The sequence below is a fragment of the Cavia porcellus genome, unplaced genomic scaffold, assembly GCF_034190915.1.
Source record: "Cavia porcellus strain 051 isolate PalLab524CR breed Dunkin Hartley unplaced genomic scaffold, mCavPor4.1 scaffold_5, whole genome shotgun sequence".
Taxonomy (NCBI): domain Eukaryota; kingdom Metazoa; phylum Chordata; class Mammalia; order Rodentia; family Caviidae; genus Cavia; species Cavia porcellus.
The window spans coordinates 53,234,551-53,251,364 of NW_026947488.1; the positions used below are offsets into that span (position 1 = coordinate 53,234,551).

Here is a 16,814-nt window from a genome sequence, read left to right on the forward strand (position 1 = left end):
AGTCAGGCATAGCCCTTACAGCCTGGGCTACGAAGTGAGTTCAAGGCCAGTGTGAACTGCATAGTGAAACCCTATCTTAGACCAATAAAAAGGGAAAAAGAGAATAGGAGGAGAAGACAATAAAAAAGAGGAGAAAAGAAAAAGGATACATTTAAGGATATTAGGTTAAAAACCGTTTTTTAAATTTTCTTCTTTGAAGTTTTGTTTTGTTTTTTGGTCCAGGAATTGAACTCATGACCTCATACTTACTTGCCAGGTAGGCACTTGTGCCGCTGAGTTAAATGCCTGACCCTATTGGAAGTTATTGAAAGTCCTTGCTATTTTGTTTTGTTTTTTTTTTTTTGTAAGCATTTCAGGATCTTCAACAGAAATACTACAAATAAGTGAAAATATAAAATAAGAAAACAATCCAGATTGGAGGAACTATGTTATTATTATAAGGAATAAACCTACCAACTTCTTAAACACTTAAAGTTTTAATTAATTTTATTGACTCATGTTACACACATTCATGAAGTACAGTATGATAATTTAATACATATATACAATGTATAAGCACTTAAATTTTTTCAGAAAACCTGTCAACAGATATCTCTGAAGAATTTATTGGAGGCATCTATTGCAATAGTCCTGTGTCTGTATCTGTTGTATGTAGGCCTGCGTTTTATATTATCCCTCAGGAAGCCAGGGCATAATGCTAAAATACCATGCAATGCTGAGGGACCTTTCTGTGGTTAGAGTTTACTGTGCCTACAGAGAGTTTCTTAGCTAGGCTTTTGGCCCATAATAGAAACTCTACTCAGTAACGAAGAGCAGCCAGGCATGATGCCACATGCGTGTAATTCTAGGATGCTGAGGTAGGAGGATTGTAAGTTTGAGGCCAGCCTGAACTACATAATGAAACCCTGCCTCTGAAAGAGAGAGGGAGCACGAGAACATAAGGCAGATGTTGTGAGGATCATTTGGAGAAGTTTTTATATGCTTTGAAGACTAAACCATCATATGAAATTTTGAGCTTCTTAGGTCACTTCAGATTAAAGTTGTGGTTTTTCCCTCAAGAAGGACTTCTTAAGCTCTTTCAACAAATTAATGTGTTTTATGAAAATGTGGGCATCTTAGCACTAAAGGAGCCTGAGATAACTTTCACCTGGAAATATGTAAAGCAGGTATTTACTAGTCACCTGTCAATAGCAGTTACTCATTGCTATTAAATAATCTCTGTATTGCTCCCATTGAATATCTCTTTAGTATATGTGGTGCTCAAGCAAGCACCGATTGTCTCTTTTTAAACCAAATGGCTTGTAGTAGGCCCTATGAAAAATGAGATAATAACAAAAATGTGTTTTTGAGTAGTTAAATTGTCCTTCCATTGAAGGAAATTGGGGTGGAGGGGGCTTGAAACAGAGTTTCACTGTGCAGTTCAGGCTGGCCTCGAACTCATGGTGCTCCTCCTGCCTTACTTCAACCTTGAGTTCTTGGAGTACAATCCATAACACCACAACGCCCAGCCTTAGAAGGAAATTTTAAATAAATCATTTATATTTTGAAGGACATTTGCTCATCGTAATTACTTGCCAGTGAATGAGTTACATGCAGATAGGTTTATTCTATGCCTCCCTGGAGAAAAAGGGCCTGTGGGCTCACAGAATTTTACACAGTTGTTTTAGTGGAAAAAGAAAGAAAGGCTCCTAAACATACGTTGAGAGTGTATATTTCTACCAAGTCTTTATCAAGGACTATATCTTTGGTAATGTTGTCCATAAATCTGTTCTCCTTGGTTATTATAGTCAGATCCCTGGTGTCATGATGGATTTGCTGTAGTTAAGCATTTTTTAAGTGAGGGTTAAATTTTTTAAATGCTTAGATGATTTCTTCCGTGAACTATTTCATATCTGGTTAGCTTTTTCCCAGACACTTTGAGAGGATGTTTTTGTAGGTTTTCCTTTTTTTTTTTTTTTTTTTGAGACATGCTGGCCTTGAACTCACTTTGTAGCTCAGGCTGATTTTGAACTTGCAGCCTTGCAACGATCCTCCTACCTTAGCCTCCAAAGTGCTGGGATTATAGGAGTGTGCCACCATGCCTGACTTTTGTAGGTAAGGAGGAATCAAGTTGTAATATTTTTTGGTAAAGCCTTCTAGAAATTCTCTGTTTCTGTTCCCCTACTAACAGAGGCCAAACAAGAATTAATAACCTACCCTCAGCCTCAGAAAACATCCATACCAGCATCTTTGGAAAAACAACCTAACCAGTCCCCAAGACCAGCTGATAAAGAATCTGAATCTAGGAAACAAGAAGAAGGACAAGAATCACGCTTGGGACATCAAAAAAGAGAAGCAGAAAGATACCTGCCTCATTCTCGAAGGGAAGGGCTTGCTTTCCGAAGAGACCGAGAGAAGGAGTCATGGTCTGGAGAGACACGCCAGGATGGAGAAAGCAAAAGTAAGTGGTTTGTCAGAGCATGGGCCAAGCTGTGACCACCACTTCTACAGCATAGATGGCCCAGATTTTGGCTAGGAACCAGCTGTTTCCCCAGAAAGTCTATGCCCAACATGCTTACAGAACCATTACTTTCTGTTGGTCTTACTATACTAGTTGAAGAAGTCTGTTTTTCAGGTAGCAAACTGTTGTACAAATACAGAAAGACACGATTTTTAGATTTCTCAATATTGGTGAAGAAAAAGTAGGAAGTACTTGTCTAACATTTCTTCATAGAACTAGCCTTGCCTGAGCAGAATAGTACCCACAGTCAATAGTGACCATCAGCATAAGGCATGGCAGTGCACACCAGTAATCCCAACACTCTGGGAGGGTGAGGCAAACAATCACAAGTTCAAGCCAGCATGGGCAGTTTAATGATACCAGTCTCAAAATAAAAAACAAAAAAGAGCTGAGAATGTAGTTTCGTATGACGGCTCAGTATTAAATCCCCAGACTGAGGTCAGGGGAGGAACCATCTAGCTCTTGGATTTCAGATTTTCATCTTTCTCTCTCTTTCCTTGTTTCTCTCCCATTTTGTACTTGGCTTATTCAGCAATCATGCTAAAACGCATTTATCGTTCCACTCCACCTGAGGTGATAGTGGAAGTGCTGGAGCCCTATGTCCGCCTTACTACTGCCAATGTTCGTATCATCAAGAACAGAACTGGTCCCATGGGCCACACCTATGGCTTTATAGACCTTGACTCCCATGCGGTGAGTTTCTCCTCCATGTAATGGTCTGGGCAATGGTAGTAAACCTCTGACATGTGTGCCATAGCACTTTTTCTAAACTAATACCTCAGTATACAATTTTAATTGTAGTGTTGACATTTTGTGATAAATAAGTGAATTTTGGGTTATAGTTTGGGGGCACATGTCTCTAAAAGGTAATCCATCACTGGACTAGGGATGTCCCTAGATGTTTGAGTTTCTAAAATGTATATAAACTATTTTAGTTCTTCATTAAGAGTTACCTGTCATTGCCAGTGTGCTCAGTTGATGTCTAGTAGATTTCCAAGAAGAAAAAATCCATGTTTAATTCTCTTAAGGATCTGACCTTTCTTTCTTGTGGTTCAAGTATGTCTTTGGTTCCCTAGGAAGCGCTTCGTGTAGTGAAGATTTTGCAGAACCTTGATCCACCATTTAGCATTGATGGGAAAATGGTAGCTGTAAACCTAGCCACTGGAAAACGGAGGTAAGGAAGAGGATATGCATTGCCCCCACTTGAGGTTTTGTAAAGAAGCTCCTCTTCTTGACTTTAGAGTCAGATAATAAGGAATGGTGCCTTCCTGGCATGGACCAGTTTGAATGTGTTAAGTACGTTTTCTTTTCTAAAGCCTGCCTTGTTCTTATTCTGTAATTGTTTTTGTTCCCAAATGTTCCCAATAGCCACATCAAGACAGAGGCTTTTAGAAAAGAGGCAGATCTTATTCTGGCACCCTCCACTCAGTCACTGTTTTGCTCCAAATACTTCAGCCCCTCCTCCACCCCCTGAAGTACTAGGTATTGAACCCAGGGCACATACTATACAAGCACTTTACCACTGAACTACATCCTCAGCCCCTGCTGTGTGTGGGAGAGGAGGTGGGGTGTGGGTGTGAGTGAGATAGGGCTTCACTGTGTGCTGCAGGCTGGCCTTGAACTTGCTTATGTAATCTTTCTACCTTAGCCTCCCAGTGCTGGGGTTACGGAGTGCTGAGATTACAGGCATGTGCCACCACACCTGATTCAGCCCTTGTTGTTTTGGGATAGGCACTTACTAAGTTGTTTACCCTGGCCTTGACTTTGCAGTTGTCCTTCCTCAGAGTCCCAAAGTGCTAAGATGACAGGTGTGTAACATGTGCATCAGGCTTTTCTCATTTGAGTGGGTTTCTATCTTTAGGTCCCAGGTAATACTGTCTTAGAAGTACAGAAAAATAAACATCTAGGCCTTTTGGATTCCTAAGTAAATGCTTTTCTGACTTTCTGCTCCCCTACCTAGATCATTTCCTTCATAGCACTGGGAAATCTAATTTCTCTTTTACTCTTTCACTCACCTTGACTCAACAAGTTTAACTTGGAGATAGCCACATCAAAACAGAAGCTTTTAGAAAAGAGGCAGATTGGGGCTGGGGATTTAGCTCAGCGGCATAAGCGCCTGCCTTGCAAGCAGGCAGTTGTGAGTTTAATCCCTGGTACTGATAAAAAGGAAAAAGACAAAAAAAAAAAAAAAAAAAAAAAAAAAGAGGCAGATCTTATTCTGGCACCCTCCACTCAGTCACTGTTTTGCTCCATAAGCTGGCTTTCCAGGAGTCCTACTGCTCCCGGCCTTAGGAGTATCTGAGTCACTCATCCTGTTGCTGTTTGGATTGGTTCCTATCCCTGCAAAATGAGGAAAAGAGAGTTTCTTGGTAAATCTCTAAGATTAGATTCTTCAAGTAATTTTTGGTAGCAGGCTTTTGACATACTGTGTTGTTTGTTGCAGAAATGATTCTGGAGACCATTCTGATCATATGCATTACTACCAGGTAGGCTTTAAGAGGTAGGGAATGCTCTCTTAAAATCCTCAGGTGACTGAAAGGATAATTCTGACTCTTCTGCAGTGGATGTCTGTTAAGGTTAGTGGCTCTTGAATAGTTCCATAATTTTAACTTGCCTTTCTATGATAGGGTAAAAAATATTTCCGAGATAGGAGGGGAGGTGGCAGAAGTTCAGACTGGTCTTCTGATACACATCGACAAGGACAGCAGTGTAAGTAACCTTTGTTTTATGTGGGGTTTTTTTTTTTTTTTTTAACCTGAATGCTACTCATTTCTCGAGTTCATAAAGTTAGCAAAAAAGGCCAATGACTGCAGTGTTCACCCTGAGAGAGAAGCACCTATAGTGTTAATTTGCTACCCTAATTTGTGGGTAGTTCTTGGTGATGTCCCAGTAAGGGCTTCATTGGGCAGGCACTAACATTAACTCTCATTTTATCCCTTTAGCATCCTCTGACTGCTACATATATGATTCTGCTACTGGCTACTATTATGACCCCTTAGCAGGAACTTATTATGACCCCAACACCCAGGTGAGTTTTGGACTTTATATCTTGTCAGTGATTCTTTTGAGAAAAGCACCCATAATTTGTTACCTTGAGAATGTTATTCCTTGGATTCTCTGGATGTTCATGGCATGAAAAGTGGAAAAAGTGGAATCTAAACTGTTGCCTATATGGAAAATCAATGCCTTGTGGCATTACAGGTAAGAACAGTGATGCTCTTAGAACAATGAACACCAGGTGGTTTGGATGTGTCCTGGGCACTGGAGTGGGGTTTTAGATTAACATACATTTTCAGGCTTGTGAGTCTGATAAGAGGGCTGTTCTTTTATGTAGAAAAGAACTATTCCTTAGAGGTGGAATTGCAGAAAAGCAAAACATTCTGTAGATTTACCTCTTTCCATCTGTATCGCAGCAAGAAGTCTATGTACCCCAGGACCCTGGCTCACCTGAGGAAGAAGAGATCAAGGAAAAGAAACCCACCAGTCAAGGAAAGTCAAGTAGCAAAAAAGAAATACCTAAGAGAGATAGTAAGGAGAAAAAAGACAGAACAGTGACAAAGGTAAGAGGACTTGAGAGTCTGCTGTTATTTTCTATTTTAGCATATTAGTGTTTATATAATCTTTATTTTCAATGTTCATGTGACAAAAATTGATATTAAAACTATACCTTTATTTTCATCCTCTTTTAATTATCTCTCCTTTTCTTTTCTTTTTTTTTTTTTTTTTTTTTTTTGTCTTTTTCCTTTTTATCGGTACTGGGGATCGAACCCACGACTACCTGCTTGTAAGGCAGGCGCTTATGCCACTGAGCTAAATCCCTAACCCCTATCTCTCCTTTTCAATGTTGTACTGTTATATAGTATTTTAAGATCTTACTTATTTGTTTTTTAATTTTTTTGACACTGAGGATTGAACTCACGACCGTGTGCTTGCAAGGCAAGGTGCTTATGTCACTGAGCTAAATCCCCGGCCTGTGGGCATCCTTTTAGAATCAAAAATGATAAGCATTTCACATCTGATAATTATTTAATTATTTTCTGAAGAATTACACTGACTTATCTACATATCAGTTATACATTAGTGAAAATGGATGAATTTCTTTGTGGTTCAGTTCATAACTTTTTTCTTCCTTCTGATACCACTAGATTGTCTAAAGACGCAGAAAAAAGAAAAGAAAGGGTACATGTGTATTTGTGTATGTAACAATTTAGATATTAGGGCCATACTGTCTTGATGTCTGAATTATTCTTCTGCCCCTTAATCTTTTTTTACTCCCTTAATCTTTCCAATTATATTTCCAAACAATGGTGAAATGAGGAAATTAATGCATAATGCATATATGATAGTGATGGTAAAGACTATATATAAACCCTTCATCTTGTGCCTAACAGATAGCAATGTTTTTTGTTTATGGTTGGAACCAGGGTTTGAACCCAGGACTTAATACATGCTAGGCAAGAATTCTACCACTGATCTCTATCTCCAACCCTAAATGTTATATTTTTTAAGCATTTAATGTTTTATAATCACTGTAGCAACATTATAGATCTTTGGAGGTTTCGACAATCAGCCTAATTTCAACGGAGCTAACTGTTAACCCAGTTTTTGATTGTGTATCATTTAAGAATTACCTTGGTGTGGCACGTGCGTATAATTCCAGCAGTCATGGGTCTGGAGGTAGGAGTATCACTGTGAGTTCGAGGCCATCCTATGCTATATTGTGAGTTCAAGACCAACTTGAACTACATCATAGTGAGACCCTCTGTCAAGAAACCAAAAAAATAAATAAAAGAATTAACTTGGTTTTTGGTCAGTTTCAGGAAGATGCCAGTGAGGGGAAGACCCCCCCAGAGGATGTTTTTAAGAAGCCCCTGCCTCCCACTGTGAAGAAGGAAGAGAGTCCTCCTCCTGTAAGGCCAGTGTGTGGTGTCCTGGGCTGGGGCTGGGCCTGGGGCTGGTTCTGGGTGGGAGGGAAAGCTCAAAAGCTGGTACCTCACTCTGTTGTTGTCCTTTTGCTCTCTTTTTTCCTAGAAGTAAGTACTTCTCTTGAGAGTAAGTGTGAGGTAAAAATTCCTGTTTGCCGATGGGGATGTTACTGGAGGATCAAAGGCAGTTGCCTGTTTTCTTTCTTTCTACCTTCTGCTCTTGTCACCTGACCAGATGTCTGGCCTTTGTTATGTCTCATTCTTTGTGTCTTTTCTAAATCACCAAGTAAACTCATTTTCCAGGCAGGCACTTATGCTGCTGAGCTACATCCTCGATGGAAACTCATTTTCCTAGCCTCAGTGTTTCTTCCCTTTTGATGGTACACAAGAATCTCTTTGATGGGGAGTCCATGTGTGATCATGTTCATAGTTTGGCCTGCCTAGCCAGATTGAATGGTCCTAATATTGGCAAGCATTTTTTAAATTTAATGTAAATTTATCTATTTTTTTTAGGTACCAGGGGTTGAATTCATGACCTTGTGCTTGCCAGGCAGGCACTTGTGCCACTGAGTTAAACCCCAGACCTTTGGCAAGCATTTTTAGATGCTTTAAAATGATATTCTCAGTCTAATTACTAATGATTTTTATTGAATACAAATATGTGGCAACAGTGGCTACACTTTTTTCTTTGTCTTTTTTTGTTTGTTTCTTTGTGGGTTTGGTTTTTTTGTTTGTTTGTTTGTTTGTTTTTTTGGTTTTTTTGAGAACAGGGTCTTGTTGTGCAGTTCAGGCTGGCCTTGGGCTCACTTTGTAGCCCAGGTTGGTCTCGAACTTGCAATGATCCTCCTGCCTCAACCTTCTGAGTGCTGAGTGCTGGGATTACAGGAGTGCGCCACCATGCCTGGCTTCTTTTTGTAATTTTGACTGATCATAAACCATTATTAAGTGGTTCCCATAAGGCAGTCTTTGCCTACATCACATTATTAATTCAATTATTAATTCAGCTCATTGCAGACTATCATAACCATGCCTTTACTCTACCCAGGAGCTGAGTCTGTATAACTAATTGCTATGACAAAGATTATTTAGTACACCTTCTAAAAATCCTTGATGAAGTTCATCTTTGCCTTTTCCAATGGTTATGCTGACTTCAGCATGTCTCTGTGTGACTGTTTTCTGTGTCACTTCCCTTTTCTCTTCCTTTTCCCCACCACTCTTGCTAGAGTTACTTCCAAAGAAAACCTGTCTCGTTTATCTCAGGGAAGAAGTAATAAAATCAGCCTCTAGTCATGTTGCTTCCATCTGGGCAGCATGGTCAGTGGGCCTATTTTGAACCCAGAACAAAGAAAGGGGATGCTTTTGTCAAAATAACCCAAAAGAGGAATCAAGATATATCATGTACAGGCATAATGTCACTATGATGAATGCGATCATTATGTATATCTAAATTGTACCAATAAACAATTTTTTTAAAAGCAAAAAAAAAAAATTAAAAAATAGCATTTAGGCCAGGTGTGGTGCCATACATCTGTAATCAGCACTTGGGAGGCTGAGGCATGAAGATCACTGTGAGTTCAAGCCCAATCTGAACTGCATAGCATAACCCTGTCTCAAAATGGCCAAAATAAATAAATAAATAGATAGATAGATAAATAAGAGAATTAAAGTTTAGCATTGATCCCTAGCCTTCTCCTTCCAGCCTAAGGTGGTAAACCCACTGATTGGCCTCCTGGGTGAATATGGAGGAGACAGTGACTATGAAGAAGAAGAAGAAGAAGAGCAGGCTGCTCCCCTACACCCCCGCACAGCACAGCCTCAACAGCGGGAGGAGCTGACTAAGAAGGAGAATGAAGAAGACAAACTCACTGACTGGAATAAGCTGGCTTGTCTGCTCTGCAGAAGACAATTTCCCAATAAAGAAGTTCTAATCAAACACCAACAGCTGTCAGACCTACATAAGGTATTAGGGGATGGGACCATGACCTTTTAAATTTTGACGTGTAGCATCAGTTACAGGAAATAAAGGACTTTCTGCTGTCCTTCCCTATATCATTCCTAGTCCCTGTCATTAAATAATGAATTGCTCTGGCATTTGTTGTTCATGAATTACTCTGAATTAAGGCTATGTGTGGACACAAGGTCAGCAGCAAAAAACTTCAGTGTATGGAGCCAAGGTAAGCCACAGGACTATGCACCAGATACCAAGAATGTGCAGGAAGAGAAGGGATTGTGGGGTAAAAAGCTGACTTGCTAAATTCCTAATCTTAGTGCTGCCGTTAACCTAACGGTTGGACTACAGATAACCCCATTCTCTTCTTTAGTACTTGGTAGTTTCCTGCAGTTCTGTCCACCTTGTCATAGTGTGAAGTTTTCATTATAGGTGAACCTCATTCTCTTGTCTTTCTTGCAGTGAATATTGCTATAAGCCACAATACAGCAGCTGTTTTGGGGGTTATTAAACTGACATACATTGGTCCTCCCTACAGTCTTCCCATTTACATTGCTGACCAAGGAGCAAATTATAAACAAAGCCCCTAGTGGACTCATGTTCTCAAGAGTAATTTCTTTCACACTTCTTTTCTAGTAATGTTCCAAGATAAGATATGAGGGGACTTGATTTACATTTTCTCTCAACAGAGAATCCAAAGTCTTACATAGCTAAAAGCTAAGAAGCTGTGCTTTTGGTGATGAGTGCACTGCTTCTCCCAGCTACCCCTGTGGGAACTCAGAAAACTGGGATTCTGTGAAGCTCCTCCTAACAGTCCCTGAAACAGATTACCTCCCAAATCCCTAGACCTTCTGGAATTCTGAGTCCTCAGTTTGACACATTTGAGTTTCAGCCCTCCAATGGTGGTGCTAATATGTCGGGAAAAAGATTTTAAAAAGTAGTTGTCAGAAAAGAGGAACCACAGACTCACTAAGTCTACAATCTGGGTTGCCTTTACAACATTTGACAGGAGTCTGTATTCCTTCTCTTTTCCTTAGAATCATCTGGTACAAAGAACTTGGTTGCCATGCATAAGCTATTTTAAATATCTCCCTGCCCTGTATTTCTGTGTGTGGGGAAAGCTTATGTAGTAGAACAATGCTTGAGTAGTGTGTGGCTCTCAGAACATTATGTGTTCTTTCAGGACCCTAGTGCTGCTGTTCCTATTTCTCCAGACCTTTAAAAGAATGAGTAGTATTTGGGCCTGATGGATAATGGAGATGGTAGGCAGAGTATATGTGCATATGGTTTACTTCACAGGGGTGCCCAGATTCAGTCCTGTTGTTTTCACTTTAGAGATAAATCAGATTGTTGGCTTCCACATTTTAGAGAAAAGCAGAATGAAGATCCCCCTTATGTAACCAATCTAGCCAGCAAACCTGCATTAGAAGCTGGGTTCCTCTGAGAGTAAGACAAAACTAATTGGGGGTTGTTGCTTGCAGAGTATAATAGTCATTTAAGAAAGTCAAGGGGCTGGGGATTTAGCTCAGCGGCATAAGCACCTGCCTATAGCAGCTATCAGAAAGGCCTAGAAGTATTTCTAGACCAGTATTCATAATATACCTTCTATTCTCAGCAAAACCTGGAAATTCACCGGAAGATAAAACAGTCTGAGCAGGAGCTAGCCTACCTGGAGAGGAGAGAACGAGAGGTAAACTTGGATAATCTGTTATTCGCTTGATCCTAGCTCTTTTTGCTGTTCACTGTAGAGTTGTACTGATTCTTCGTTACAAGAAGAGAGAGAACAAAGACAAAATATGATGTATATATTTGTCAGAATTCATCAAATTCTACATTAAAATTGGAGATGTGCTTTATTGTTTATAACTTATGCCTCAATAAAAGTTCTTTTTTTAAAGGTGGTGTGAGGCTCTCCAGGTAGATTAATAAATAGCACTTCCTCTTTCCTGTTCAGCTTTTGAATTAGTTGAGAAATGAAAGAGTATTAGATAGAGCTACTGAAATACCATCCTTTACTTCTAAAGGCTAAGTTGGAGAAAGTGGCTTATGTGAGAGCCACAAGGACTTGCTACCTTGACTGCACAATTAATCAAACTCACTGCCCATAACAGACTTCATCAGGCTGGGGCAGGTCTTGTGTGATGATTAAGAATTCACCTGTGGGGGCTGGGGATTTAGCTCAGCGGCATAAGCGCCTGCCTTGCAAGCAGGCAGTCGTGAGTTCGATCCCCGGTACCGATAAAAAGGAAAAAAAAAAAATCCACCTGTGGAAACTTACGGGCGATCACCTGCTTCTCAGTAGAGGAAGAGGCTGTGGCAAACATGCTGGTCAGCCAGGAATATAGATCAGTCACATAAGTGATCCTGAGTTCAATTTGTGGTACAAAAAAAAAAAAAGCCAGACTGCTGTTCTTCCAAATATGCCAACCAGAAAAGTTACTGCTTTCTCTAGAATAGTGTGAAGAAGCAAGAGATTTCAGCTACCTTTGCTTTTAAAAAAATGTCGCTGGTCATGGTAATACATGCTTGTAATCCCAGCAGTTGGGAGACTGAGGCAAGAAGATCACTGTAAGTTCAAGGCCAGCCTGAGCTACATAGTGAGTGCAAGGCCTAAACTGCAGAGCAAGACTCTATCTCAAAAACTAAACAAACGAACGAAATGTCAGGGGCTGGGGGTTTAGCTCAGCGGCATAAGCACCTGCCTTGCAAGCAGGCAGTTGTGAGTTCGATCCCCGATACCGATACCGAACCCGATCCCCGGTACCGATAAAAATGAAAAAGACAAAAAAAAAAAAAAAAAGCAAAAGAAATGTCAAACCCAAAAGCGGTAATATGTGCCTATGGTCTCAGCACTTGGAAGGCTGGGGCAGAAGAATTGCTTGAGTCGATCTGGGCACCATAGCAAGACCCCAAATCTGGAATAAGGTAAAACTTTCTCACTCCCTAGCCTTAGCTAGAAATCTTAGGTCTGTTCTGCTTACCAACAGGGAAGATTTAAAGAAAGAGGAAATGATCGGAAGGAAAAACTCCAATCTTTTGACTCTCCAGAAAGGAAACGGATTAAATACTCCAGGGAAACTGACAGGTGAGATGAATTCTTTCAGCCACACCATTAAGATCTAATGGTGGGAAAACCAATTTCTTCTCCAGATGTACTGCCATTCTCTCAGTGAGGTAAGGCTATCAAGAAGGGGTTTTGTTTGAATTTAGGGAACATGACCTTTTGACCACTTATTTTGACCTTGAAATGTGTGTCTTTACATGGAAGATTGGCTAGCTGCTTCCCCAACCTAAACTAGGACTATGGAGGCTATAGGCAGGAATCCTTCCCAATACTGTACTTTCCTTATGGGCCTGATAAAATTGGGCTTTTTTTCCTGAGAACCTTCATTCCTACACATAGGTGCTGAGCACTTAGCTATGATCTCTATTTTCTAATCAATAAATTCCCAAGTTAAGAGCTCCCAGGTCAAAAATCCAGAGTTACATAGAATCTGTTGATAGCCATTATGTACAGATACGGTACTAAGCACACGAAAACTCAGACAAAATGAGCATTATTGGGGCTGGGGATTTAGCTCAGCGGCATAAGTGCCTGCCTTGCAAGCAGGCAGTCGTGAGTTCGATCCCTGGTACCGGTAAAAACGAAAAAGACCAAAAAAAAAAAAAAAGCATTATTATTGATTGTATTTACACAAAAAAAGAAGGCATACATGATGTCTCTCAGGATAGACACAAATCTAGTGTCTAGAAGAAAAGGAAGGCATTTCATTTAGAGGGGATGACAATAAAGCTCATCCAACAGATGGAGGCCAACTCATGCAATAATCAAATGTGTGGGGCTGGGGATTTAGCTCAGCAGCATAAACGCCTGCCTTGCAAGCGCATGGTCATGAGTTCAATCCCTGGTACCGAAAAAAAAAAAAAAGAATAATCAAATGTATGGTAAGTGAATGAGAAGTCTTCCTATTGTGTGCAGTGAATTCTGGTGTTTCTATTTTAATCTGTTTTGTTGTTATCTTAAGAAGTGCCAGAGTAGAACTTAATAAATATGATATTCCACTGAATCTTTCTCTGTAATGTGATGTATAAATAGGCCAGTAACAGAGTCAGCCAAAAGGAAATAAGAACACCTCTGCCCTGAGGCAGCAGTGATGAGGTGGTGCTGGTGCAAGAAAACCTTTCTGTATTCTCATCCCATTCATAATATTCTCCAGGCTGTCTTCCTTCTTAGTCTTCTTTCCTGCTCTTCTTATTTCTGGGCAAGTCCAAGTGTTCTGCTGGACCCTGCTCTCAGAGCTTAGTTAGTTAGTGATGCTGGGGATTAAATACAGGGCCTTATGGGTGCTAGGTGAGTCCTTTACCACTATGTGCATCACTAGCCCGGTCCTTTATTTTTGCTGCTCTATCCTGTAGACTTGAGTATCTAGGGCTACAGAATTATCCAGGGCCATAGGCACCACCATTAATAGGCTAACAAGTTTTATGGATCCATCCTAAGATAATTCTGTTTTCTGAGCTCAAAACTCCTTCCATTGCCTCTTGGGCAAGTGTTCTTAGATACTTCTCAGACTCTTAATACTGTATACTTACTGCATTACATGTGACACCCTAGTCCAGTCCTGTGTTCCTATCTAACAGTAATAACATCGTACCTACTGTCTGTCTAGTCTAACCTATTCATCCTCCTTTATCAACTATAATCATTTAGTGGCCAAATCTCTTAATTAAATCTTGCTCCCATTGTAGCTCATCTCCTACCTGAACTCTTTATTCCTTCTGTTCTATAATCCATTCCTTTTGTATGAGGATAATTCTGCTCTTTAAAACTTGCCTTTTTCTGAATACTTACCTCGTTGGATGCGTGGGCTCCAAGATTTCTTTGCCTGTAGAATGAAATGCAGAGGCATGACTTAACTTAATGTTCTAGGCTTTATACAGTCTAACCTCAAACAACCTTACTTTTATTGATTCCTGTTGCACCTCTCTTGGACAAATTGTGTTTTTTCACTTCTTGCTTGTATCAGTTCTTCCACAGTTTTTCTAGCCTACAAATTCATTTCTCAAGACCCAATGGAGGAGTTTGATCCCTGGTACCAATAAAAAAGAAAAAGACAAAAAAAAAAAAAGACCTAATGTATATGTATCTTCCTATTGAAGTCTTGTTTTTTTTATGATGATCCTTCAAAGTTTGTGTTCCCTCTATTATCTGTCTGTCTATCTGTTTGTTTGTTATTTATTGAGACAGGGTCTCTTTCTGTAGTTCAGACTGGGATTGAACTCACTGTGTAGCCAAGGCTGGCCTAGCCTCTTGAGGGTTGGAACTATAGGCATGTGCCACCACTCCCAACTGTTGCCTTGTTTGTAGTTGAACTTTTCAGTGTTCCATAAATGTCTGTTAGCATAATTCACTCATCCTTTTCCATGAGCAGGGCCAAATCTTGGTAATCTTTACATTCCTAGGACAAGCTTAGTGTAGACAGCAGGCAGGCAGAGATATTATTTAACATACTTTATAAGAATCAGAAGTGAGTCAGAGGACAGAAGTGAGTGTAGCTAAGTTGATGGGCTGGGGTGGGTTGGTTGGTTGGTTGGTTTTGCAATGCTACAGATCAAATTCAGGACATGTTAGGGAAATGCTCTATTTCTAAACTATAGCCCCAACCCTAAAATGAAGTTTTATTAGGCTCGTCAGCAGACCACATTAAATGTGATGCCATAAGTATGTGTACTTCTCTTAACAGTGACCGTAAGCCTGTTGATAAAGAAGATATCAACACTAGCAACAAAGGAGGCTATGTCCAGCAGCCCACTGGCTGGAAGAAAGGGGCAGGCTTGGGATATGCCCATCCTGGATTGGGTTCATCAGAGGAGGTAGAATTGTTTCTGTCTTAATGGGGGCTGCATGAGCCTAGAGTACTTAACTTTCTTCACTTTCTGACTTTCAGCTTGAATTTTTCCACTGTTGTATAAGACATAAGAGATGAGGAAGTTATTAGTCTTAATCACTGGGTTATAGTGTGGCATGCTAGGCCCTTGGTGGTTTGAGTGGCAGTGGGAATAGGAGGGAAAGTTTGGAATGGGGTTCACTCTTTTTTTTTTTTTTTTTTTTTGGTCTTTTTTGTTTTTATTGCTACCAGGAATCGAACTCAGGACTGCCTGCTTGCAAGGCAGTCGCTTATGCCACTGAGCTAAATCCCTAGCCCCTAGGGTTCATTATATTCTTACAGGGAGTATGCAGTAGGTCAGTATGAGAATTAGGCAGGTTGAGACTGAATGATCATTTGGCTTTAAAAAAAAAAAAAGACAAAAAAGGAAGCCAGCAATAAAAATGGTGTCTCCAAGAGGGATTATCAGCAGAAGTCTTGGATAAATCTTAGGGTATGTGAAGTCAGTCTGGACTCCCAGAAAGGCCTTTGCTTCTCATACTTAAGGAAGAGCCTCTAAAAAATGTAACCAGGAAGTACTCCCCATTTTGTGTTGGCATGGTATTACAAAAAAATGTCAACCATAAGAGACTGGATTACCTATTTCCTGAAGAGCCTCTCATATCTCTGATATTGAAGTCTATATCCTACAATCATAACAATGCCATCCTTGTTCCTTTTGGAAACAGTGTCTCACTGTCTCCCAAGTGCTATGATTATAAGCGTGTACTACCACACCCAGCAGCATCACCATCCTTGTTTATCTTTAGTATCTGTTTAACAATGAAAGATTCTAAAATGTTCCCCATATGATTCAAAAATGCTTGTGATCAAAGATTGACCCTGAGGTTAATTAACTTAGGCCTCACTTCACTTTCTTTTTTTTTTCAGACTGAAGGTCGGATGAAGGGCCCTGGTGTTGGGGTCCCAGGAAGAACCAGCAAGAGACAGTCCAATGAGACTTACCGAGATGCTGTTCGAAGAGTCATGTTTGCTCGATATAAAGAACTTGATTAAGAGTGGAGACAAGTCCCCTAGGATACAACTTCCTCTTTGTTTTTGTTTGTCTGTCTCTCCTTTTGTTTTGTTACTGTTCTTGCTGCTAGAACTTTTTTAAATAAACTTTTTCTCAATGTGATTATTTTGTGTTAAATTTTTCTTCTAATGATGGGTAGAGGCTGAACTAATGGTGGGAGAGAGAGTCTTGGTGTGGGCACACCTGAAGTGAAAGTAAAATGGCAGCCAGTACTAGAACACTGTTACTGTCAGCGTGACCAGGTGGGTAGCAGTGATTTTTGAACACAGCTGTGTGTCTAAATTCGTTTTACTAATTTCATCAGTGAAAAATAGCATCTCATTGTTTATTTCTTTCTTTCTTTCTTTTTTTTTTTTTTTGTAACTGCTGAAGTAGAACACATTTCTATTCACAACTTTTTATAGAGTTTTCAAAGTCCTTTTCTGACCTCTCTATCGTTATGGGGAGAGAACTGTACAACAGCTCTTTTTCTGAGTAC

At 40.1% G+C, this 16,814-nt stretch overlaps 1 protein-coding gene across 7 annotated transcripts in view; it reads left to right on the top strand.

Moving 5' to 3' along the window:
• Rbm6 (RNA binding motif protein 6) overlaps positions 1 to 16,438 on the top strand; it is a 104,166-nt gene extending 87,728 nt beyond the window's left edge. For 6 of the 7 annotated variants that reach the window (XM_063248884.1, XM_063248886.1, XM_063248889.1 and 3 more), the window contains 13 exons: positions 2,171 to 2,440; positions 3,033 to 3,193; positions 3,577 to 3,674; positions 4,944 to 4,986; positions 5,128 to 5,209; positions 5,443 to 5,528; positions 5,914 to 6,060; positions 7,315 to 7,410; positions 9,125 to 9,385; positions 10,989 to 11,063; positions 12,361 to 12,458; positions 15,118 to 15,247; positions 16,192 to 16,438. In XM_063248884.1, coding sequence (XP_063104954.1) covers positions 2,171 to 2,440; positions 3,033 to 3,193; positions 3,577 to 3,674; positions 4,944 to 4,986; positions 5,128 to 5,209; positions 5,443 to 5,528; positions 5,914 to 6,060; positions 7,315 to 7,410; positions 9,125 to 9,385; positions 10,989 to 11,063; positions 12,361 to 12,458; positions 15,118 to 15,247; positions 16,192 to 16,317 — 1,673 coding nt within the window. In that variant the 3' untranslated portion in view covers positions 16,318 to 16,438. The remainder of the gene's footprint in view (positions 1 to 2,170; positions 2,441 to 3,032; positions 3,194 to 3,576; positions 3,675 to 4,943; positions 4,987 to 5,127; positions 5,210 to 5,442; positions 5,529 to 5,913; positions 6,061 to 7,314; positions 7,411 to 9,124; positions 9,386 to 10,988; positions 11,064 to 12,360; positions 12,459 to 15,117; positions 15,248 to 16,191) is intronic. The other variant, XM_063248885.1, reaches the window with a different exon arrangement.
• The last annotated feature ends 376 nt before the right edge of the window (positions 16,439 to 16,814 follow it).